This window comes from Eucyclogobius newberryi, unplaced genomic scaffold (assembly GCF_026437365.1).
Source record: "Eucyclogobius newberryi isolate DKJ021-1_F unplaced genomic scaffold, fEucNew1.0.hap1 SCAF_14, whole genome shotgun sequence".
In the NCBI taxonomy this organism is placed as follows: Eukaryota; Metazoa; Chordata; class Actinopteri; order Gobiiformes; family Gobiidae; genus Eucyclogobius; species Eucyclogobius newberryi.
The window spans coordinates 31,982,105-32,009,550 of record NW_027315768.1 but is presented as its reverse complement, the minus strand read 5'-3'; the positions used below and the strand labels follow the sequence as shown (position 1 = coordinate 32,009,550).

General features: G+C 43.4%; 1 protein-coding gene across 3 annotated transcripts in view; it reads right to left on the bottom strand.

Moving 5' to 3' along the window:
• Positions 1–27,446, bottom strand: part of sema5ba (sema domain, seven thrombospondin repeats (type 1 and type 1-like), transmembrane domain (TM) and short cytoplasmic domain, (semaphorin) 5Ba) — a 378,099-nt gene that overhangs the window by 126,328 nt on the left and 224,325 nt on the right. For all 3 annotated transcript variants that reach the window (XM_072445266.1, XM_072445269.1, XM_072445267.1), the window contains exons 6-8: positions 6,813–6,875; positions 3,240–3,338; positions 1,541–1,754 (exon numbers count right to left, since the gene is read on the bottom strand). In XM_072445266.1, the coding sequence (XP_072301367.1) occupies positions 1,541–1,754; positions 3,240–3,338; positions 6,813–6,875 (376 nt within the window). The remainder of the gene's footprint in view (positions 1–1,540; positions 1,755–3,239; positions 3,339–6,812; positions 6,876–27,446) is intronic.

Here is a 27,446-nt window from a genome sequence, read left to right as displayed (position 1 = left end):
CAAATCACTGTATTCTCAGGTAAATCTTACCAAATGTTATTTCATTGTCATCTATGCGTCGTTAAGACAGTTTACTTTGAATCTAGCATGTTAAACTGAAGCTAACTAAACGTTTTATAACAACATTTGGACAGTATAACTATTTGTACAACTCTAAATCCCTCATTCTTTCACCTTATGCTACACGAACAACAGGCCTCAAACAGTCTTTATTGTAATCCTGCCAAAACACTCTTGTCATGCGCTGGCATTTTTCTGTGTATTTTTTTGAAACATTCCCTGATCTGCAGCTCAGCATCGGTCTCAGAACATGTTTTTGCCTCAAAGCGCTGGATTTCAAGGACTCCCTGACACCAGCCTTTAGCCTCTGAATCAGCCACATTTGGATTATTTAAGCGCTTTTGCCCCGATCTGATTACTAATCCTGCAGGAGCACATTTTGCGTGTCACGGCAGCGACCGCGTGAGAATCTAAAGTGGTGTGGAATTATTCTGAGCTCGTCGCAGACACAGCTGTGCTAAAGGACATTTGCATACGCAACGTAAACGCGGGCGATTTCAAGCAGACGAAAAACGTTTGCCAAAATAACAGCGGCGTTTTCACATAATTGGGATCAGCAACTCTTTAAGGACTGCAATAGGAATAATGGACTATTAGAGAACTTGGTGTACGTTTTTTTAAGAAGTTGGCTAACAACAACTAGCATGCTAAAGACAACTAGCATGATTACAACGCACTTCCTGGTTCGTGGAGGATGAAGCGCTCTGTGTGTTTCAACTTCTCGTTTATAAGCGTCATTTTGAGTTCTTTTCATTCATCATTTTCATTCTTTCAGTTTCGGATGCAGAAAGCACAGCCGAAAACAAATAGTACGTGAGAAATAAATAAATAATTATAAAACAGTGTGGGTAAACTATCAATGAGTCTTTTGACTCATTGAAGTAACAAATGAGGTCTCATTGAAATAAAATGCAGTCAAAATAAATATGTTTAAAATTTTGCCAAAAAATTATACAAAATGTGATCCCAGATAAGCAATTTTTTTTTCAGGTTTATAATTTTACTTCCTGTTAACGTCCTCTAATTGATGACATCATACTAGGAAATTACCCAGCAACAACGGGGCCAAAACTCATCTAATGTCACTCTTTACAAATAGACATACAGGAGAGCATGTTTATTTTGTTTAATTAATGTTTACAGAGTCAAAAAAGTGGTTTATTTTGTGTAAATTATCTGCAAACTTGATTGGAATGAGTCCTTTGTGTGATGTCACTTCCATTTTCGACAGATTTTTCAACTTTTCTCCACAAATTGCTACTTGATAGTGTAAAACTACAATTTATATTTACAACAGGTACAAATACACCAAATAAAGTCAAAATTAGACAATCTGTCGTAGGCACTTTATGTACAATACTTTTACTTATTGCACTTTGTTAATTTCCAGCACTGACAATACCCATACAAAAACACAGCCGGATCATAGATGTCCTGTAGTTTTCCGCACACAATCACCGGTGTAGATCAGAGTACTCACCGTTGAGCCACTTGGAGTTGTACTGGGCGGTCCTGAGCGGCGGCAGGTGTCCGAGGCTGCGGTAAATCACGGGGTCTCGTCCGGAGAAGTCGATGACGGTCGCGGCGTAGAGCTCCCCGGACTCCGTCACCACGGCCGTGGAGTTATGGCGAGGGTCGTACGGGCAGCGGGCGACGCCGTTCACACGCTCCAGCACGTGGCTCATGTTCCCCACCTGCAGACGACGGGGCAAGATTACGCACGGCGCACGTTTTACACATGTCACCACGGAGTTAGTTTTCATGCACGTTTGAGTAATTCTGTGACTCTTCTGTACCCAGAGTATAAGTTTCACCAGCCAAAAAATGCATAATAGAGAAGGAAAAAAACATAATAAGTAGCTCCGGAGTATAATTACATAGTATATAGTATAAATATAAGTATAAGTCGCACCCCGGCCAAAACTATGAAAAAAGGTGCGATTTATAGTCCGGAAAATACGTTTTTTGAAGCTCAAGAGTGAAGAAGAGTGCTGTTTTTACCAATCCCTGGATACTATTTATTTGCCAACATGACGTAAATTAAAATGCTGCTGCTGTGAAAAGTCACTGTGAAGACGTAATCCGTTTCAGATCAATATTTTCATTTACAATTGCAAAATCTAAAGTAATGATCAACGTGTATTACCGTTTAACACTAAAGGAAAGCATAAGAAGTATTTTTTAATTGATTCGTGTGATCTATAGCAAAGGAAAGTGGAATTCTGTCAACTGGACAAAGGTTTTAAGAGTGAATAATTAGGTTTTGCCGCTCATCCAAGTGGCTTCTTCACTTCCTTTGACAGGGTTTGGCTGAGACATATCAGTCTGAAGTAGGGACACTTACTTAACAGATACTACTTACTTTAAACAAAAAGGATGTGTTTGTTTCATGCAGTGAGTGCCTCCCTTCAGACAGATATGAGGCAATAACTCACCAGAGGAACTGAAGAAGCTACTGGATGAGCGGCGAAATGTCTTCACTATTCAACTAAACATTTTCAAATTTCACTGAACGTCTTTGTTAGTCCCTGTGATGGTTAAATGTATTTTCGGGGCGTTTGAAGTGTCCGTCGTCGCCCCCTGCTGTCTTAAGGCGGAAAACCAGCCTTTCAACATTTGCCGACATTGACCTGAAGATAACTCTCCTGAGAAACCCTGACCCTTTTTGAAATATTTGGTAACGATTATTGTTTTTGTATGTGATTATACCGTCTTATTATGATAAAGAAAGTGAAAAAGCGTCTATTTTCTGACAATGTATTTTCACACGGAACCAGCAGGGGGAGCTCAGCTTCGTTGTCTGTGCGTCATGTAGCTGAAGGTGTTAGCGTTAGCATACGCGCACCTATTCACCATGTTCACTAATCTGTTATCATTTTAAACTGCATTTCAAGATGAAAAGTCTGTTCTTGGTCTTGGATTTTATCAAATAAATTTCCCCCCCAAAATGCGACTTATACTCCAGTGCGACTTATATATGTTTTTTCTTCTCTATAATGCATTTTTTGGCTGGTGCGACTTATACTCGTTCACGGTGTCGAATCAGTTTCAGCAAAGTTAATGACACACAAACACATGAATGCATGAACTTGACAGTGGTCACCTGGGCGATTTGACCATCTCAAACCCACAAAACTCTCATCAATAAATAAATCCATAGAATGTACGTATCGCTGTACCTCTCGCGCGGTGCAGAGCGGCTGAAACGCATTGGTCCCGCAGGTCATCACCTCCGTCTTATTCACCAGCAGAACGCGGATGTAATTCTGACACTCCATCTGCAAAAACAACGCCGCACAGAATCAAGCGGGTGACAAAAACGAGGAAAGTGACACGTCGCACAAAGGCCGCCGAGAAGCAGCCAAGCGCCCCCAAACAACGGCGCCGTCTCCACTATCGGCCCTGAGCACGTCCTTCGCCGCCCGAAAGCGTCGACTGTGGCGCGAATCAAGTGTAAACGCCGGCGAAAAGAGCCCGGTACGTTTGAACAAAAGGCCGGGAATTGACTTGTGGGTAACGAGGGCTCTGGAGCACAGCGAGTGTCAGGTCTTAATGGCACCGCTGCTTTGTGCGGTTTGGATGTGACGGGGGGAAGACAAGAAAAGAATGGAAAGAGAGAGAGGTAAAGAAGTAAGAGAGAGAAGAAGAAGAATGAGAGAGAGTGAAAGAGAAGGATGAAAAGGAAGGAGGGAAAGTGGAGAGAGAGAGGGTGAGTGAGAGAACAATAGAGAGAAAGAGAGTTTATTTGTAGAGCACAATTCATACACAAGGCAATTCAAAGTGCTTCATAAAACAGGAAAAAAAATAATTGCAATCAGATAAAGACATGAAAGAGACGAGTGCAAATTAAATCCTCCAGTCATATGCAAAGCTAAACATTTGTCAGAGTAAAACCTGTCTCACATCTTCAGGACGACTGTTCCAGACTTTATAAAACTGCATCAAACTGAAATAAAGTTTCACCCATGTTTAGTCCTGACTCTGGCACCAGCAGGAGGCCGGTCCATGTTTAGTCCTGACTCTGGCACCAGCAGGAGGCCAGTCCATGTTTAGTCCTGACTCTGGCACCAGCAGGAGGCCGGTCCATGTTTAGTCCTGACTCTGGCACCAGCAGGAGGCCGGTTCATGTTTAGTCCTGACTCTGGCACCAGCAGGAGGTCGGTCCATGTTTAGTCCTGACTCTGGCACCAGCAGGAGGCCGGTCCATGTTTAGTCCTGACTCTGGCACCAGCAGGAGGCCGGTCCATGTTTAGTCCTGACTCTGGCACCAGCAGGAGGCTGGGCCCTGAGGTCCTCAGAGTCCGAGATGGTTCATATGGCACTAACACAGGACAATTCTACTTTATTTTATTTGGGTCGGAGGTGCACAACACGCCACTGTAACAATATTTTGGGTCGCAAATAATATCTCCAAAATCTAGACTAGACTTGACTAGGACTAACCAGATCTGGTCCAGGACTGTCCCAGAATCAAAACAGGTCTAAAGTTAAATTAAACATGGACAAAACATAGACCAAACCAGGTCTAAACTAGTGCTAACCCAGGATTAAACTAGTAAACAAAATTTTAATGTAATTTTTAATTTAATTAGTACCTGGATGTTGGGTCGTGGGCCGGATAAAATTGCTTGGAGGGCCTGATTTGGCCCCCGGGCCTTATGTTGAAAAGCCCTGCACTAACATGTCCGAGATGTACTTTGGTGCTAGGCCATGAAGAGACTTGAGCTTGGCACTGACACAGAGAGAACACTGAGTGGGGGGAAGAGAGAGAACTGATTGCATGTTTTGTTGTTTGTCGATGGGGCGCTCTCAGCGGGAGACAAAGTGAAAGGAGCAATCAGTTTGTGAGTGACAGCTACACGTCCTGGAGCGGCTGGGATTACGTCATGACTTCATGGACACGGTTCTGACGGCTTAAGGCTGCCACTTTGGGCATGAGGTGGGTAATAATGATCAGAATACAGGTTGGCCTAGTGCCTTTGAAGTATGGGTCAAATGAGTTATTACTTCTTTACATAATGTCCCACCTTTTCATGTGCCACACTTGAGCCGTTTTTTCATTAGTCTAAAAGTCATCATCACATATTGTTCACATTAAGATTCAGTTGTTATCATCTGGACATTTCGACACTCATCCGAGAGTCAATCTGCGAATCAGGACCAGGAATGCAGATATTTTATATTATATTACTATCAGCCCTTTAATGGGCCATCAGCCTCTTATTGTACCTGGCTTACTCTCTCTCCTCCCTGAGTGCCTGATTAGCATCCGAATGCCCTGGGCGACGCCTCTCCAGGGATTCAAAATTCCATTATAAACGACCAGAAGGTTGAATCTTAAATCTTTAGATGAAGATGCACGGCGCTCTGGGGTCCTGAATGTGCATGTCTTCAGTGCTGATAAAGCCTTGTGAAGTGGCTGTTTAGTCAAAGGAGAAATTGTGCATCTTCATCTTAAAGCCACTAACCATTCTGTCGTAGACAGTGAGGTGAAGACTCTAAGCAAGAGAAAAGATGGTTTGAAAGAGGATCTTTGTTAAAAAAAAGAAAATCTGTCCTTATGTATAAACGGTGGTTTATAATGAAGTTTTGAATCCCTGGAGTGGTAGGGCATCCAGGAAATTTGGATGCTAATCACTCCTCGGGAGGAGGGAGAGTAAGCCAGGTTACAACAGGAGGCTGATGGCCCATTCAAGGGCTGAAACAAAGGAAACAAAGAGGCTAGTTTGATAGTAGACAAAGTGGGTTAGTTTCAAGTTAAACCAAAAACACCCTTTATCAGGAGGTCCCGCCCGGTGGGCAGGGCCTACCCAGAGTAGGATAAATATCTGAGTTCCTGGTCTTGATTCGCAGAAGAGTACATTTATGCAAACATGAGGCTCAATGGCGACAGTTTGTAAACAGAAGACTTGTGAATCGTGTAAATATCAATGAGAATATTCTTAATGAAACTTCTATTTTCTGCCAGACTAACAGTGTGAGCTGGGATTATGAGGACTGAGCTAAAGCCTGAGAAATATGTCTCCTAATCACTTACGTTTAGGGAAGAGGAGTTATAATTACACAGGCTCAGCAGCGGCCACTGTCATGACCAGTGTCTTCAGATGTCTGACTGAAACTCTAACTTTTGCTACTCTAAACCCTCTCCCCTAACCCTAACCCTCTGCCCTAACCCTAACCTTCTGCCCTACCCCTCTCCCCTAACCCCTAACCCAAACCCTCTACCCTAACCCTCTTCCTTAACCCTCTCCCCTAACCCTCTCCCCTAACTCTCTTCTCTAACTCTCTTCTCTAACCCTCTGCCCTAACCCTCTGCCCTAACCCTCACCCCTAACTCTCACCCCTCTCCCTAACCCCTCTTCCTGTGTCCCACCACTGAGAAATGATATATTATATTTGTCCTTTTTCTTTTTAATCAGCTCTTTTTGTAGCACTTTTTCCTATAAACGATCATCATAATATTAAAAGTTGGCATTATCTTCAAAAAACATGATCTAAATGTTGATATATTGTCCAACTCTCTTGCATTTCCCCCTCTTTACTGCCTCGACCTCTTTCTCGGCCCCTTTCCTCGTGACAGAAGAACAAGCTGCATTATTTCCTGTCCCGCAGTCTGTCCCGTGAGGCCCGTCAGAACCCGGCGACAAGGACGACGGATGCGGCGATGTCCTGGATCCTCCCGGCGGGACAGCGGCGTGGACGGGGGGCGGGTCAGGGGGGACACGGCGGGGTAATGGGGCGATCAGACGTACCTCGGTTTTTCCTTTGCTCTGGCAGGACCTCCGCGTCTCCTCGTCCGGTGCCCACTCGGTCGCCTGGGGAACGCAAAACAAGAGCGGAGCCAGAGGTGAGTTCAGGCGGGACAAAAGGCTTACGTAACAAACACAAAAGTGAAAGTCAGGCTGTGAAAAGTGTCTGTTTGCAGTGTAAAGTTGAGATTTGACCTTTTTTTTTTTGAGTTGTGAATAAGTCGTGAGTGAAAAAGTATTTGCATTTTTGTATTTTTTGTATTTTTTTGTCAGATTGGAGAAGTAACTATTCTTTTTGAAAGTTCTCCTGTGTTTGAAAAGAAAATGTAGAAGAAGTTTTTCATCATGTTTTCATATAGAATTAAGGCGTTATATGTGTGAAAACAGACACAAATTACACATATTTTGGACATTTAATTCTTGAAGCTTAAATTTCTTGTTTTGTTGATGTATCAGTTACAAAAAAAAAAGACGGGGATTTTGGATTTCTTCGTTTTTGAGTAAACTAGATCTGACAGAAAATTGGGTAAAAATAAAACTAAGAAAAAGCCTAAGTTTTTAGACTTTAAACTTGAATAAATCAGGCTCAGTATTAGATATGAACAAATCCTTGTGTATGTACCATCAGAATCTTTGGATTGGTGGGTTTAGGAGCTACTTGTGTTTTTTGAACTCACAATGTCTCATATAGTTCTAATGATGCAATGAAAGAATAAAACATTTTTGGAGCTGGTCAGTTTAGTTGTGCCTGATGTCGAGAGAGAAAACCGACACAAAAAAACCCATAAAAACAAAATAGGTTTTGCCTGTTGTGTCTCGCCTTAACTAGTGATTGATACCAAATATCGGCATATCGACCTCTACTACTACTACTACTACTACTACTACTACTACTACTACTACTACTACTACTACTACTACTACTACTACTACTACTACTACTACTACTACTACTACTACTACTACTACTACTACTACTACTACTACTACTACTACTACTACTACTACTACTACTACTACTACTACTACTACTACTACTACTACTACTACTACTACTACTACTACTACTACTACTACTACTACTACTACTACTACTACTACTACTACTACTACTACTACTACTACTACTACTACTACTACTACTACTACTACTACTACTACTACTACTACTACTACTACTACTACTACTACTACTACTACTACTACTACTAAGAGTGATACTTAAGTTTTTTAGTTTTTTTACTTACTACTGTTCATAGTTGAGGAGTTTCAATGCATTTTAGAACAACACTCATTGGTGTCGGTATCGGATCGATATTGTAATGTTTGCGGCCGTATTACTCGTATCGGATCGAATCGGAAAGCAGTGGCATCGCCCATCGATAGCCTTAACGTACAAAACGCTTTCCAAATTTCTTCCTCGAAAGTCCGAACTTTGCTGCAAACCACATGCGCTTTTACCGACGTTTACGATCCGAAACAACCGGATCTCACTGAGAATAAAACTCAGTCAACGCCGCAACCGAACATCACAACGACCGAACATTACAACGAGCGAACATTACTATAACGGACCATTACAACAACCGAACATCACAACAACCGAACATCACAACAACCGAACATCACAACAACAGAACATCACAACAACGGAACATTACAACGAACGAACATTACACCAACGGAACATTACAACAACAGAACATCACAACGACCGAACATTACTACAACGGAACATTACAACGACCGAACATCACAACTACCGAACATCACAACAACGGAACATCACAACGACCAAACATCACAACAACGGAATATCACAACGACCGAACATCACAACGACCGAACATCACAACGACCGAACATCACAACAACGGAACATCACAACGACCGAACATCACAACGACCGAACATCACAACAAGGGAACATTACAACGACCGAACATCACAACAACGGAACATCACAACGACCGAACATCACAACGACCGAACATCACAACAAGGGAACATTACAACGACCGAATATCACAACAACAGAACATCACAACAACGGAACATCACAACGAACGAACATTATTACAACGGAACATCACAACAACGGAACATTACAACGACCGAACATTACAACAACAGAACATCACAACGACCGAACATCACAACGACCGAACATTATTACAACGGAACATCACAACAACGGAACATTACAACAACCGAACATCACAACGACCGAACATTACAACAACCGAACATTAGAACAACCGAACATCACAACGACCGAACATTACAACAACAGAACATCACAACAACCGAACATTACAACAACCGAACATCACAACGACCGAACATTACAACAACCGAACATCACAACAACGGAACATCACAACAACGGAACATTACAACAACCGAACATTACAACAACGGAACATCACAACAACGGAACATCACAACAACGGAACATTACAACAACCGAACATCACAACAACCGAACATCACAACAACCGAACATCACAACAACCGAACATCACAACAACCGAACATTACAACAACCGAACATTACAACAACCGAACATCACAACAACCGAACATCACAACAAGGGAACATCACAGCAAAGGAACATTACAACGAATGAACATTGCAACAACAGAACATTACAACAACGGAACATCACAACAACCGAACATTACAACAACAGAACATTACATCAACGGAACGTTACAATGACCGAACATCACAACGACCGAACATCACAACAACAGAACATTACAACAACTGAACATTACAACAACGGAACATTACAACGACCGAACATCACAACAACGGAACATTACAACAACCGAACATCACAACAACCGAACATCACAACAACCGAACATCATAACAACCAAACATCACAACAACGGAACATTACAACGAACGAATATTGCAACAACGGAACATTACAACAACGGAACATCACAACAACCGGACATTACAACAACAGAACATCACAACAACGGAATATTACAACGACCGAACATCACAACAACTGAACATCACAACAACAGAACATTACAACAACGGAACATTAAAACAACGGAACATTACAACGACCGAACATCACAACGATCGAACATCACAACGACCGAACATCACAACAACGGAACGTTACAAAAACCGAACATCACAACAACGGAACATCATAACAACCGAACATCACAACGACCGAACATCACAACAACGGAACATTACAACAACCGAACATCACAACAACCGAACATCACAACAACCGAACATCATAACAACCAAACATCACAACAACGGAACATTACAACGAACGAATATTGCAACAACGGAACATCACAACAACGGAACATCATAACAACCGAACATCACAACGACCGAACATCACAACAACGGAACATTACAACAACCGAACATCACAACAACCGAACATCACAACAACCGAACATCACAACCACCGAACATCACAACAACCGAACATCACAACAACGGAACATCACAACAACGGAACATCACAACAACGGAACATCACAACAACGGAACATCACGACAACGGAACATCACGACAACGGAACATCACGACAACCGAACATCACAACAACCGAACATTACAACAACCGAACATTACAACAACCGAACATTACAACAACCGAACATTACAACAACCGAACATCACAACAACCGAACATCACAACAACGGAACATCACAGCAAAGGAACATTACAACGAATGAACATTGCAACAACGGAACATTACAACAACGGAACATCACAACAACCGAACATTACAACAACAGAACATTACATCAACGGAACATTACAATGACCGAACATCACAACGACCGAACATCACAGCAACAGAACATTACAACAACCGAACATCACAACAACCGAACATCACAACAACCGAACATCATAACAACCAAACATCACAACAACGGAACATTACAACGAACGAATATTGCAACAACAGAACATTACAACAACGGAACATCACAACAACCGGACATTACAACAACAGAACATCACAACAACGGAATATTACAACGACCGAACATCACAACGACTGAACATCACAACAACAGAACATTACAACAACGGAACATTAAAACAACGGAACATTACAACGACCGAACATCACAACGATCGAACATCACAACGACCGAACATCACAACAACGGAACGTTACAAAAACCGAACATCACAACATCGGAACATCATAACAACCGAACATCACAACGACGGAACATCACAACAACGGAACATCACAACGAACAAATATTGCAACAACGGAACATTACAACAACGGAACATCACAACAACCGGACATTACAACAACAGAACATCACAACAACGGAACGTTACAAAAAACGAACATCACAACAACGGAACATCATAACAACCTAACATTACAACAACCGAACATTACAACAACGGAACGTTACAACGACCGAACATCACAACGACTGAACATCACAACAAGAGAACATTACAACAACGGAAAATCACAACAACCGAACATTACAACAACGGAACATCACAACAATCGAACATCACAACAACCGAACATCACAGCCACCCAACATCACAACAACGGACATCACAACAACCGAACATCACAACAACGGAACATCACAACAACCGAACGTTACAACAGCAGAACATTACAAAAACGGAACAATACAACGACCGAACATTACAACAACCGAACATTACAACAACCGAACATCACAACAACGGAACATCACAACAACCGAACGTTACAACAGCAGAACATTACAAAAACGGAACAATACAACGACCGAACATTACAACAACCGAACATTACAACAAAGGAAGATTACAACGACCTCACGAAGCAAACACATCAACAGCGTGAAGCTAGCTTTCCATGTCCGGCTTTAATCCACAGAAGGACGTTTGTCGAGGCCGGGCAGAGACGAAGTCGAGCACTTCATCGACATCTTCCCTCGTTAAAAACTTAATCCAAAATCCAGTGGGACACGTTTCTGGGCCTTATCCAGCGCAGAGGTTGGCGACCGCTGCCGATGCCAAAAGCGCACTCGCACGGACGACCTGTGGTTTGTTTACAGAGTGTGCGCGCGGAGACGCCGCCGCCAACAGCTTATTCAAGTCCAGCGCTCGGCCCAAACAAGTCCAGTTCAAGAGCCGGGGATGGGATTAGCATACATATGAGGGCCACGGCCGCTCGCCCCGGCCGCCGCTCGCTTTTCTAAGTTTATCACACTGTTCCTTTGCGTTCGCTCTGATCAGACGTTTGGGCTGCGTTTGATGCTGAACAACGAGGTCAGGGATGAGGCGATGCAAAGTTAGGTCGCCGTGGCGCACTGAACGGAGGAATTAGAGGGGATTTTTGGAAGGTTCCTACGGGGAAAACACATCACAAAAAGGAAAGTTTCCAGTGGACTAAAAGGGTAACGTATTTTAAACTGAGGTAGGTGAAGATACATGAAAACAAGACTGAAGTTGAGGAAGGAACCAAACGCACTCTTCAGTGATTCATACAAAGTAACTGCACCGATGATAAACAGTAATCGTTCCAGCAAGATTAATTCTCAGGACTTTTGTGTCACGCACTCTTGAGAATCCTGATACGTTTGCAGTCCGCACCAGGGGTTTATCGGGCCAATCACATGGCATTTAAGGCCCAGGGGCGGGACTAATCACAGAGCAGCTTTGTCAGGTTGAAGTCAAAACGACTGAACCAGAACAAGCAGCTGTACTTCGGGCTATTTTAGGAGAAATACATGCAATTTTCTAACTCTACTGACTTTGTCATGAAATTAGAACCAAAACAGGAGAAAACCAGGACTAAACCAGAATCAAACCAGGTCTAAACTAGGACCAAATCAGGAGAAAACCATGCGAATAAAAGGAACAAACCAGAACCAAACCAGAATCAAACTAGAATCAAACCAGGACCAGCCCAAGACCAATCTAAGACCAAACTAAGACCAAACCAAGACCAAACCAAGACCAAATCAAGACCAAACCAAGACTAAACTAAGACCAAACCAAGTCCAACCCAAGACCAAACTAAGACCAAACCAAGACCAAACCAAGACCAAATCAAGACCAAACCAAGACCAAACCAAGACCAAACCAAGATCAAACCAAGATCAAACCAAGACCAAACCAAGACCAAACCAAGACCAAACCAAGACCAAACTAAGACCAAACTAAGACCAAACCGAGACCAAACCGAGACCAAACCGAGACCAAACCGAGACCAAACCGAGACCAAACCAAGACCAAACCAAGACCAAACTAAGACCAAACTAAGACCAAACCAAGACCAAACCAAGACCAAACCAGAGTCAGACTTGATTTGATGTGGATCCGTCTCGTCACATGTTCTGGTGGTTTCGTTGCCAGTCGCTGCACAGAAGCTCCAAAGCCTGTGACTTGGACGTACACAGTGTTTTCCCCAGACAAACTGTGGCTGGGACACGAGCGAGCTCAGCCAAAATGTCAACAACAGATCTGGGTCAGTGGTCCACCGAGGAGTAAAACCAGTTCTTTTGGAATACGCTCCAGAGCTGAGAGCCAAATATGCTTTATACTTCGTGAACTTTGTGGAATTGAACATATGAGCTGCGTCCACATGACAACACAACATCGCAGGGGGCCTTTAATTCAAAACTTCCATTCAATTCTACGGTAGAACTTGCCGTTTAAAGCTTTGTCGACCTGAATGACATCATCACAGCCGTAAAAGTGCTTAATTATTACTCATTGCTCATAAAAATAACATGTTATTCCCCGACACCGGCTCTGGCCACGACCAGTTTGCCGTATTTTCAATATTCTAGCTACTTTATCTGTGGTCGGTTGGTACTTTTCAGTCCAAGTTCATCTTTTAGCCGTGATTTATGCAAAACTAATGGTCTGAATTTACAACTTCCACTTGAGCGAGCGCAAATTTAATCGAGATCCGCGAAAGCCATCGAGATTCATTCAAAAGACCGACTGTACTTTCCCGCGGATTTAAAGGACTCCACTTCAGAACGCTTCGGCCGCGGCGTTCTTAACTCCTCATTAAATGTTTTATTTCCATTAACGGGCAAAACTACGAGCACGGAGGAGCAGAAATATCTGTTAAAGCCGTATTTTTCCGCGGGAGATTGCGCCTGCGGGCTGTGCCTTTTTTAAACACTCGTTGCTGCTGAAGTTTTAATTAAAGCCAAATGAAGAGCTAAAAAAGGACTAAAAGGATACAGCCCCCGGGACACGCTTAGCCCAAAAGAAAATGTCTGTGTCGAGATGTGAAGGAGGAGCCGTTATTTATGAGTCATTTCAGTCTGTGAGGCCGGATAGAGCTGCATCTGTGTGTGATGAGGAGAGCTGTAACCAGGCTAAACCTGGACTAAACCAGGGCTAAACCAGGACTAAACCAGGACTAAACCTGGACTAAACCAGGGCTAAACCAGGACTAAACCAGGGCTAAACCTGGACTAAACCAGGGCTAAACCAGGACTAAACCAGGGCTAAACCAGGACTAAACCAGGGCTAAACCTGGACTAAACCAGGGCTAAACCAGGACTAAACCAGGGCTGAACCAGGACTAAACCAGGGCTAAACCTGGACTAAACCAGGGCTAAACCAGGACTAAACCAGGGCTGAACCAGGACTAAACCAGGGCTAAACCTGGACTAAACCAGGGCTAAACCTGGACTAAACCAGGGCTAAACCTGGACTAAACCAGGGCTGAACCAGGACTAAACCAGGGCTAAACCTGGACTGAAACAGAACTAAACCAGGACTGAACAGGACTAAACCTGGACTAAACCAGGGCTAAACCAGGACTAAACCAGGGCTGAACCAGGACTAAACCAGGGCTAAACCTGGACTGAAACAGAACTAAACCAGGACTGAACAGGACTAAACCAGGAGTAAACCAGGACTAAACTAGGACTGAACTAGGGCTGAACTAGGACTAACCAGGAATAAACCAGGACTAAACCAAGAGTAAACAAGGACTGAGACAGAACTAAACCCGGACTATACCAGAACTAAACTAGGACTGAACCAGGACTAAACTAGGACTGAACCAGGACTGAACCAGGACTAAACCAGGGCTAAACCAGGACTGAACCAGGACTAAACCAGGGCTAAACCAGGACTGAACCAGGACTAAACCAGGGCTAAACCAGGACTGAACCAGGATTAATCCATGCCAGGACAATCAATGATTCTTGAAGATTTTTCTTTTCTGTTTCTGTTCATTTTATTCATTTTTCAATCTTCTTCAGATCTTCAGATCTTTATTACACTGGAATAATAGAAAATGTATTTATTCAGATCGGCCTATAACACTCTGCAGTATGTAGTGCCACTTACTTACTTACTTACGTTTTATGTTTCGTGTTGCCTTGATTTTTATTGTGACGCACTATCAATAAAGGTTGATTGATTGATTGATTGATTGATTGATTGATTGATTGATAATAAAGAAACAGCATTGTGGGTGAAACTCCTGGAGGTAAGACCAACTTTACTTCACCTTAAAATAGCATCAGACATTTTATCATTTGATTCCCACCAAACAACAGAACAAAGAACAAAGAACAAAGAACAAAGAACAAAGAAGAAGAAGAAGAAGAAGAAGAAGAAGAAGAAGAAGAAGAAGAAGTGCAGCGTGCATCAGTGGCACTTAACAAAGGAAACACTTGAACAGCAGTTAAAGGAGAACCAATAATGAAGCCCTGAGCCTGAGTAGCAAACATGATTGGACTATTAACCTCAAGGGGTGCGCTCCTGATTAGTGAAGTAATGCTGCCTGTAGGAGGGGATTATACTCTCATGCTATACGAGCTGCCAGGACACATCCATCCAACACTTACTTACCAACGAGTCATTTACAACTATGGATTCATTCACGTCCCGTTTGGGCGCCTGTTAAAAGGCACGTGTCACACACAATTCACCGTGTCCCGTCATTAAAACATGCCTGGTTTTTAGTTTGTTTCTCTCGCGCTTGTTTCTTTGACCCGGTTTACAAGCCCAGAAATCACTCCGTTTGTTGCGTCTGTCGGACTTCTCCTGTAGAACAAGAAAAGTATCCATGAACAACAACGCACGGCTCTATTAGCATGGTGTTCACGTTGCCCGAGGGCTTCATTTGTTTGATTTTCATTGTTCGTTTCCGCTGCTGAACACAGGGGGCACTCCAACGCCTAAATAACTCATAGGAGTGTTATATACCGTATTTTCCGGACTATAAGTCGCACCTTTTTTCATACTTTTGGCCTTGGTGCGACTTATACTTATATTTATACTTATATACAGCGACTTATATGTGATATTATATGTTATTTTCACACTTTCACACTTTTGCAACCACATTTCATACTCCAGTGCAACTTACATGTTTTTTCATCTCTATTATGCATTTTTTGGCTGGTGCGACTTATACTCCGGTGCGACTTATATACCGGAAAATACTGTATCTTTTTTTTTACAGGTACTTAGCATTTAACTATAACATAAGTAGACCATCGTTTCACATTGTATTAATTGTAAACTGCAATATTGATTTAAAACAGGTCATGATAGTGGCATTTAACACGCAGCAGATTTAAATGGCTTAAATTTGGCTTTTTTATGTGTTTTTCCTTTTTTAAATACAACTTTGAGTAAGATAATGACGAGGAAACACTGTTGTCACGAGGTTAAAATCACATATACTAACCAAAAGCATATTTAAAAGCCACTTAAAGCCACGGGAAAGCATCATTTGTCTCCTTCAAGAGTCAGTTCAGGTGTAACATGTTTGTATTTGTACTCGTTACATGTACACACACCTCTTCCTCCTCCTTTTTCTCCGTCTGCAGCAGTATATTATCCCCTCCCGGTGCCAGTGGCAGCAGGTTAATTGAACGGGGCGACGACAGATGAGCTGTAACTATCAATACAACCCAGACCTGCCACTTACCCACAATCCTCTCCGGCCCCCGCGGCTACACGTAGCCTCGCGACGCTAATGAACTTGTCTGGGTGAGTTCATTTAGCTGCTGTTTGTCACCGCGTTTACCCAAAAACCCTCATTGTGGCCTTTTCATGCAACACTGGGCCTTTTCCTCTCGTGGTGAGAGTCTGGAATCCGGCAGAAATTAAAACTCAGCTGCATGACCAACTGTGTGTTAATCGAGTTGGCTTCAATTAAGAGAATAAACATCGGTATTGGCAAGGTTTAGGTACGCGATTAGAGCAGAAATGTGCCCAAATGTGTAGTTAAATGTCTTTGTAAAGGTTTAAAGGGCGTATGGCAGGTTTTTACAATGTTCTAATTTTGTCTTTATTTGGTATTTATACCTGTTGTACATATACATTACGGTTTTAAAACCAATTGAGGAGGTTTTTGTGGAGAAGTGACATCACACTGGCTGCACTCATTACAGACAGTTTATGTTAAGTTTACGCATAAATGACTCAAAATAAACTACTTTTTTAACATTCTAAACATAATTCAACAAAATAAAAGTGCCCTCATATATTTTCATTTGTCAAATGAAAAAAGTGTGACAGTAGATGAGTTTTTTCTCACTGTTTTCCTACTGTGATGTCATAAATTACAAACAGGAAGTGAAATGATAAACTTCAAAAAATTTGTTATTCTGGCATAACTTTTTTTTTACAATTTATTAGCAAAATTATAAAGTATAAAACTAGTCCAACCTGTCACTTCAATTATGAGGCAAATGTGAAAGAACTGTACAATTACAAACAAAAGTACAGAAATATAACTTATATTTACATATAATATAACTTTAGGTATATTTATAATATAACTTTAGGTATATTTACATATAATACAACTTTAGGTACTTTTTACATATAATATAACTTTAGACGTATTTACATTATACACAAAACGTTTTTGTTCCATTTTTCTTTTTGCTCAACTTCTTTTTGGAACAGTTTGATGATATATTCATATTCTTCAATAAACAAACGCCCACGATGAGACTTTTTCCAAAGTGTTCAGCGCGATGACACTGCACCACCACCACGCAAGTTACAGGTCAGATCTGTGCAGAGGGAGCGCCGCGCACAATGAGAAAGCATGTTTTTGGGTTGGATAAAGTAGTCTAAATGTAATATATTGTTCCTTCAGGCGCAGTAGTGTACAAAGCTTCTGTGGTACTTGTACTTATACTTTACAACGTGAAGTTTGTCTAAGGGGCTGGACTTTACCCTGCTCTGAGATACTTCTGCTCTGAGATACTTCTGCTCTGAGATACTTCTGCTCTGAGATACTTCTGCTCTGAGATACTTCTGCTCTGAGATACTTCTGCTCTGAGATACGGTTGTAAGCAGTAGTTACTTTAAAGTACTTAGTGTGTATTGTGTCTTTGTTTCTCTCTTTTGCTGCAAACTTAATCCTCGTTTGGGAGACAAATAAATAAATAAATAAAGTGAAGAAGCAGATTCAACTTTAACCCTTCAGTGATGTTCAAAGAGAGAATCAGCAGGAGGCTGGTCCATATTTAGTCCTGACTCTGGCACCAGCAGGAGGCCGGTCCATGTTTAGTCCTGACTCTGGCACCAGCAGGAGGCCGGTCCATGTTTAGTCCTGACTCTGGCACCAGCAGGAGGCCGGTCCATGTTTAGTCCTGACTCTGGCACCAGCAGGAGGCTGGTACATATTTAGTCCTGACTCTGGCACCAGCAGGAGGCCGGTACATGTTTAGTCCTGACTCTGGGCACCAGCAGGAGGCTGGTCCATGTTTAGTCCTGACTCTGGCACCAGCAGGAGGCCGGTCCATGTTTAGTCCTGACTCTGGCACCAGCAGGAGGCCGGTCCATGTTTAGTCCTGACTCTGGCACCAGCAGGAGGCCGGTCCATGTTTAGTCCTGACTCTGGCACCAGCAGGAGGCCGGTCCATGTTTAGTCCTGACTCTGGCACCAGCAGGAGGCCGGTCCATGTTTAGTCCTGACTCTGGCACCAGCAGGAGGCCGGTCCATGTTTAGTCCTGACTCTGGCACCAGCAGGAGGCCGGTACATGTTTAGTCCTGACTCTGGGCACCAGCAGGAGGCTGGTCCATGTTTAGTCCTGACTCTGGCACCAGCAGGAGGCCGGTCCATGTTTAGTCCTGACTCTGGCACCAGCAGGAGGCCGGTCCATGTTTAGTCCTGACTCTGGCACCAGCAGGAGGCCGGTCCATGTTTAGTCCTGACTCTGGCACCAGCAGGAGGCCGGTCCATGTTTAGTCCTGACTCTGGCACCAGCAGGAGGCCGGTCCATGTTTAGTCCTGACTCTGGCACCAGCAGGAGGCCGGTCCATGTTTAGTCCTGACTCTGGCACCAGCAGGAGGCCGGTCCATGTTTAGTCCTGACTCTGGCACCAGCAGGAGGCCGGTCCATGTTTAGTCCTGACTCTGGCACCAGCAGGAGGCCGGTCCATGTTTAGTCCTGACTCTGGCACCAGCAGGAGGCCGGTCCATGTTTAGTCCTGACTCTGGCACCAGCAGGAGGCAGGTCCCTGAGAACAGGACTAATGTGATTAGTACTTCCTGGTTCTGGTCAGTGTTGTGGATGCACTGCAGCTTGTAATATGTTGTGATATGTTGTGATATGTTGTGATATGTTGTGATATGTTGTGATATGTTGTGATATGTCGTGAAATGTCGTGATATGTCGCGATATGCCGTGATATGTCGCGATATGCCGTGATATGCCGTGATATGCCGCGATATGCCGCGATATGCCGTGATATGCCGTGATATGCCGTGATATGCCGTGATATGTCGTGATATGCCGTGATATGTTGTGATATGTCGTGATATGTCGTGATATGTCGTGATATGTTGGGATATGTTGAGATATGTTGTAACTCATATGGTGTTACTGCAGTTATTATCCATGTGTTCCACATTCAGCATCGTCTCCATCTTTTTCTACAACGTGACTAAAGTTACATACAGCACATCTAGAAGCTTCTACCTCCTCTGCTGCTTCTGGTTTCCACATGCTCCCTCGTTCTCTCTCTCTCTCCTCATGCTCCCTCGTTCTCTCTCTCTCCTCATGCTCCCTCGTTCTCTCTCTCTCCTCATGCTCCCTCGTTCTCTCTCTCTCCTCATGCTCCCTCGTTCTCTCTCTCTCCTCATGCTTCCTCGTTCTTTCTCTCTCTGCACATGCTCCCTCGTTCTCTCTCTCTCTGCACATGCTCCCTCGTTCTCTCTCTCTCCACATGCTCCCTCGTTCTCTCTCTCTCTGCACATGCTCCCTCGTTCTCTCTCTCCACATGCTCCCTCGTTCTCTCTCTCTCTCCACATGCTCCCTCGTTCTCTCTCTCTCTCCACATGCTCCCTCGTTCTCTCTCTCTCTCCACATGCTCCCTCGTTCTCTCTCTCTCCTCATGCTCCCTCGTTCTCTCTCTCTCTCCACATGCTCCCTCCTTCTCTCTCTCTGCACATGCTCCCTCGTTCTCTCTCCCTGCACATGCTCCCTCGTTCTCTCTCTCTGCACATGCTCCCTCGTTCTCTCTCTCTCCACATGCTCCCTCGTTCTCTCTCTCTCCACATGCTCCCTCGTTCTCTCTCTCTCTGCACATGCTCCCTCGTTCTCTCTCTCTCCACATGCTCCCTCGTTCTCTCTCTCTCTGCACATGCTCCCTCGTTCTCTCTCTCCACATGCTCCCTCGTTCTCTCTCTCTCTCCACATGCTCCCTCGTTCTCTCTCTCTCTGCACATGCTCCCTCGTTCTCTCTCTCTCCACATGCTCCCTCGTTCTCTCTCTCTCTGCACATGCTCCCTCGTTCTCTCTCTCTCTGCACATGCTCCCTCGTTCTCTCTCTCTCTGCACATGCTCCCTCGTTCTCTCTCTCCACATGCTCCCTCGTTCTCTCTCTCTCTCCACATGCTCCCTCGTTCTCTCTCTCTCTGCACATGCTCCCTCGTTCTCTCTCTCTCCACATGCTCCCTCGTTCTCTCTCTCTCTGCACATGCTCCCTCGTTCTCTCTCTCTCTGCACATGCTCCCTCGTTCTCTCTCTCTCTGCACATGCTCCCTCGTTCTCTCTCTCTCTCCACATGCTCCCTCGTTCTCTCTCTCTCTGCACATGCTCCCTCGTTCTCTCTCTCTCTCCACATGCTCCCTCGTTCTCTCTCTCTCCTCATGCTCCCTCTCTCTCGTCATTCCCATTCCGTAAAGCTCCATCTCTCCATCGAGTGCTGCTCCTCTCCGTCTGCTCCGACAGTTCTGACAGGGCCGGGCCGACACAACCAACAACAAACCACAGGGGGCGCCGCAGGCCGAGCACGAGAGTGGACAGAGCACCTGCTGTTGTGGCAAATGCACAGGTCGTCTTCAGATTGTGTCACAAGAGCTGGAATAAAAATAGAACCTGAATCTGGGACTTGACCACAGACTGGACCAAAACTGGGACTGGAACCATCAGGACGTAACCACGACTACACCGGGACTTAACCGTGATGCAGACAGGGACAAAACAGGATAAGCCACAATCACAAACAAACAGAGCCATTTGCAAAAGAGTAAAAACAAAAAAAGCCAATTATACGGCTGAGTACAGATGAACCAGTTGAGGAAATATCATCAGCGCCAAGAGACGTCCAATGTCAAAAAACCATAGACATTAATAACCCGTAATAAAAGTTTAACATGTTTATTTACATGTTATTTATTCGATTTATGTGGTCTTATTCCCAACAACACATTAAAAGATGAGGTATAATGGTCACTAAAGGCATCAATCGCACTAAGTAATAAAAGTAGTCAATGCTGCATTTGACATCACGTAAATGTGTTCAATGGATCGATACCAGCCCAAACCCTCTTGAGAATTAATACCGTATTTTCTGGACTATAAGTATAAGTATAAGTCGCACCAGCCAAAAAATGCATAATAGAGAAGAAAAAACATATGTAAGTCGCTCTAGAGTATGAAATGCGGTGTGAAAATAACAAATAATATCACATATAAGGCGCTCTAGAACATAAGTATATAAGTATAAATATAAGTATAAGCTGCACCCCGGCCAAAACTATGAAAAAACGTGCAACTTATAGTCCGGAAAATACAGTAATTTGGTGATTATTGCAGAACAACGCTAACTGCACGGTTGTAGAAATCTGAACACTTGAATACAAGTTTGAGACAAGTTTGATGGCAAGTGATCGATAGCATTAGCCACAAATGCTATGTCTCCTTCTTATACGTCTTTGCTAAAACGTGTTTATCCTGTAGTTTAGACGAGGGATGACAAGATTGTTCGGTTAATCGATAATCAAGAGAATTCAGGACATAATTAGAAAATCATAATCATGACCATTTCAGAAGCAAATTGAAGTTCAATCTTTACTCTAAAAAAGTAAACCTGAATGTTTATTTATGAGTTTGATTTTATCACATTAACTTTACTTTGACTTCATAAAGCAGGTGAAATATTAGAGGAAATGTGATCTATTGGGCAAATCAAATGAGACAAAATTAAGTATTTCACAGTTGTTTAGCGTCAATAATGTTGAATAATGTTTCTTCTTCTCACAATAATCGTAGCGCAACGGTTTAATATTGTGACATCTCCAGTTTAAACCTCCATAAGAACGCTCTGAAAAGCACGTGAGACTTGTATTATAGTTTAGCACTTAAGATATCGGTCTTTTCTAATGTTTTTAAATCATACTCGATGTGTTTAATATCTGTATATATATATATATAACTGTGAACTGAATATGAAAAAAATACACCAAATCTTCCAAAACGTGTAAGACTCCGCCCTGAACTCGCCTCTTTCCGCTCGGTGGAGAGCGGAGACGGAGATGCCTGAGCGATGAATCATCTTTTCGGGGGACTTGTATCATCCCCATTCAGCGGGGGCCCCATCTCGGAGGACCCCCCGTGGGCTTAACCTTCGACCTCCGCCGCAGGCAACCCAAAAACACCCCGCCGCGCTCTTCCCCTCCTCCTAGCGGACCACACACCCTCTGACGGGACGACGCTGCACCGCCGCCATTCACCGCCGCGAACAAAGAGAGGTTTGTACCGGGCTGGAATTGACATGTTTTCCACGAGAGGCGAAACCCGCTGACAAGGGGAGACGAGCCGGGGAGATAAATACTGCCAAGTGGGAGAAGTCAGGGTGCAATTTGTCCAAAAAACAGAAGCGGGGATGCTTTGTTTTTTTTGTTTTTTTTCTCGCCTTTGCTGTTTTTTGTCATTTTATTTTGTTGAACGCAGTCGCGAAACCACCGTGAACATGACTCCTGCACTCCTTCTGAGCAGCTTTCTGCAACCGGCTGTGACGGGGGGGGGGACAAAAAGGAATTCTTGGTATTTGCATCGATTAGGCGGCTAAAAGGGAGCGAGCGATGGAATAACTGCTCAAATCTGACCATATCTGAGCCAAAATACACACAAAATGTCATCAAATTCACACAATAGCAACACTGCACCGTAAATGACCCAAAAAAGCTGATAAGATGGATCGGACGCTCCTAAAACTCCAGCTGTGTCACTTTTAGTCTCCTTTTCTGCTGTTGTCCTTTAAAAAAATTAAATAAAACCTGTTAAAACATGATTATTCGACCGATTAATCGACTGAACGACCAAACGCTTCCTGCCCAAGTATTTTTGCTGCGTGTTTAACAATATTGTTGGGAATAATAGGCCTAATATTTTCTAATCTAAAGCGTGAAATGACCACTTCCTCTCTTATTTAGCGCATTCTGAATAAAGCAATAACATATTTACTACGTTTCCAGCTTTTGTCGTTCGCGCAGAGTTAGGCCACTGTCATTATCTGACCTTTTCACAATAAGACGCTTCCTGTTGCGCGTTAATGCAGAGGCTTTTCTTTTGTAGGGGCCACAGGAAGTGAACTTTATATTGAGATTACTGAAGTAAAAGTACAACGTAGAGGTCCAAGATAATACTCAAAGAAGAGGGGGGAAAAGTACTCCTCTCTTAATAGTACATTTAAGATAAGATAAGATAAGATATTCCTTTATTGTCCCACATGGGGAAATTTCATTGGTGCAACGCAGGTAGATACAGAGGTAGATACAGAAGAACAGATCACTTATAGGAAGTCTGAAAAACACTTTCAGTAGAAGATCTCCTATAAATAAATAAAAACTCCCATAGACAAATAAATAAATAAATACATAAATACCATTGCATGTGATCACGACAGTAATTGCACATGAATATGTGTCACGACAGCACATAGATTGCACATGGATTTCACAGTAATTGCACATGAATTGCACATGAATTCCAACAGCAATTGCACATATGACAGAGTTGCACATCAGTATTAGGTTAGGTCAGTATTGCGAGTGTTCAGTACTAACAGTGTTTGTTATAAAGTCTGACAGCAGCAGGAAGGAAAGACCTACGGAACCTTTCCTTCACACAGCGAGGGTGGATCAGTCTCTCACTGAAGCTGCTCTCCAGAGCGGAGAGAGTGTCCTGCAGGGGGTGAGACTCATGGTCCAGCATAGATGTGAATCTAGCCAGGATCCTCCTGTCCCCCACCTCCTGCACCGAGTCCAGAGCACAGCCCAGGACGGAGCTGGACTTCTTGATGACTCTGTCCAGCCTCTTCCTCTCCCTCTCTGTGATGCTGCTGCTCCAGCAGGCCACACCATACAGGAGGGCTGATGCCACCACAGAGTCGTAGAAGGTCTTCAGGAGTGGCCCTGTCACTCCAAAAGACCTGAGTCTCCTCAGGAGGTAGAGCCGACTCTGGCTCTTCCTGTACAGTGCGTCTGTGCTATGAGTCCAGTCCAGTTTGTGGTTCAGATGAACACCCAGGTACTTGTATGAGTCCACTCTCTCAATGTCCCGTCCCTGGATGTTCACTGGTGAGGGGGCAGTGGGGTGGCGTCTGCGGAAATCCACCACCATCTCCTTGGTCTTCCCCGCGTTGATGAGGAGGTGGTTCCGCTGACACCAGTCCACAAAGTCCCGCGCCAGTCCCCTGTACTCCGCGTCATCGTCGTCCGTGATGAGTCCGATGATGGCAGAGTCGTCAGAGAACTTCTGCAGGACACAGCTGTCCGTGTCATGTCTGAAGTCTGCAGTGTAAAGGGTGAAGAGAAAGGGCGCGAGGACGGTGCCCTGGGGCGCCCCCACACTGCAGGTCCGAGTGTCAGACACACAGTTCCGGGCTCTCACAAACTGGGGTCGGTCTGTGAGGTAGTCCAGGATCCACTCTGCCAGGTCATACTCCACACCAGCCGTCTCCAGCTTGTCCCTCAGGAGCAGCGGCTGGATGGTGTTGAAGGCACGTAGGTTACATCTACGTATATTTTATAGTATATCAGTACTCTTTCTTATTAAGTAAAAGTTTGTTTGTTTGTTTGTTCCTCTTTCCATAAAGTCTAGTGACAAAAGCTTTATTTTTGATGATATTAAATGAGTTGTTTCTTGCACCGCTCCTTCAGATATGATGAGTTTTTCCAATTTTTCATCTATATAACAGATTTTTGTGTATTTTATTTACGTTTGGTCCTTCCAACTTATAAGTAGTAGTTTTCTCTGAACAATACTTTGTACTTAGTAATACTATGTTAAAGTCGGGATGTCAGGATTATTCAGGTCACAATGTAATCGTTATATCCCAAAAATGATAATTGTGAGAGGCAAATTTAAGCATTTTTTGTTTTATTTATAGCCCAAAAATAGACGTAAATGTTTTTTCACATTTAACTTTCTTTTGTTTTTCAGAGGGTTCAGTTTTGTAACGCCGCTCACAAACTTGAGGAATAGTTTGTGTCCGACCACGAGAATGAAGGGCGTTTCCAAGATCTCAATAATCATGAACAATCGTTAAATCGTGATGTTTTTTTCCTCACAATAATCGCAACACTTAAGTATTTACATCGCGACATCCCTGTTTTGAAGTAACAGTATTCTTCGTTAAGCACAAATCTGGCTCCTGCCCAACTCCCAGAACATATTTCAGTCCACAACGACATCGCTTCAACTCAACAGCCGAGTGTGAGCGATTGAAGCCGTTATAACGTCCGCCTCGTTTTCACAAATCACCCAAAAAATGCCTCTTCTTCCTCCGCAAACACGAACATGGAGAAGCCCTTCATTTCCCGCCGCGTTCCCAGTGTGAGACGCGATCGGGCAAAAATGACACAATTAAAACGCTCTCCGTGAACCGCGGCTGCCAATATTCCCGCGCTCAAGCCGGCGACGGGAGGACGTTTGTGTTCGAGAGCGAAGAATCCGTGCAGTTTATTCATCTCTCGTCGAGGACAATAACAACACGTCTGACTACGATTCAGCGCACGGAGCTGAAGTGTCTGACTGGTCCGCTTTTCATTTTGATTATTATTATTATTTCTCAAATTTGGCAACGCAGCGTGTGGCTCGGGCCCTCGGCGTTCAGCACAAAAGACCCAAAGAGCAAATAAAGCACTGGAGAATGTTGAATTATGAGTGAGCACGATATTTTGACAAAATCATTTCCCGAGTTGATTCAGGAAAGCGTTTGCTCATGAAAAGGAATGAGACTCCACTCCTGCCAAAATGCTAATAAATCAACTGGAAATGAAAATGCAATATTGAATTCCAAATTTTTGAAATGGGAGTTGACAAAAAAAAGTGTTTTTGTGAAGCTCATAAACAGGATGAATTTAAAAAAAAAAGAGTAAATTAAGCAAAATACAACTGCAGGTAAGTTTTACGGTGAGTGAACGAAGGTTAAAAGCTCAAAAAAGCTAATTTTGCTAAATACGTGTCCTCAAAGTATTATAAAAACACTCGTAACATGTTCTCACGCTGCATTTTCATACGTTTACAACCACGTTGCATTCTGGGACGGTGATTGCTCTCAGGTGATGATCTCATTTATATTGACCAGGGGAAAAAAATAATAATTTTCTTGCTATCCCAGGATTTCACTCAATTTGCACCCAACAACCTTTAAATTATAGCAGTACGTCCATTATATTTAGCGCAATCACGTTCACTAAATTACACCTATTACACGAAAAGCAGAGCAGATACGAGAGCAGTTTGTGTGAGAGAAGAAATCACGGTTATTCCGGAACCGCTAGCATCGCGCGCTAACATCGCGGGCTAGCATCGCGCATTAACATCTCGCGCTAGAATCTTGTGCTAGAATCTCGGGCTAGCACGTGCGGCGACTAATTACGGCTCGCGCACGATAATATGATATTATGATAATACAAACGGCAGCGATGGGAGAGGTAATGGCCTTTCTGAATGGGCCAATCTGCTTCCTGTTACCGCGGCGACGGTGTTGTGTACAGCGTGAGGCAGTGGATGTGGACGTGTTCAAATGAGCGGGGAAACAAAGGCAGGGAAATGGCATGAAATCATGTCATTGAAACAGATTTTTAACAAGGGGAAAAAAAGAAGTTACATTTTCTGAACACTGAACAGGACACGGAGAAAAACAACAAACAAAGGTCGTGCTAACGACCAAGTAATAACATGCTAACGACAAAGTAATAACATGCTAACGATAATATGCTAACGACAAAGTAATAAAATGCTAACAACAAAGTAATAACATGCTAACGACCAAGTAATAACATGCTAACGACAAAGTAAAAACGCTAACAACAAAGTAATAACATGCTAACGACCAAGTAATAACGTGCTAAC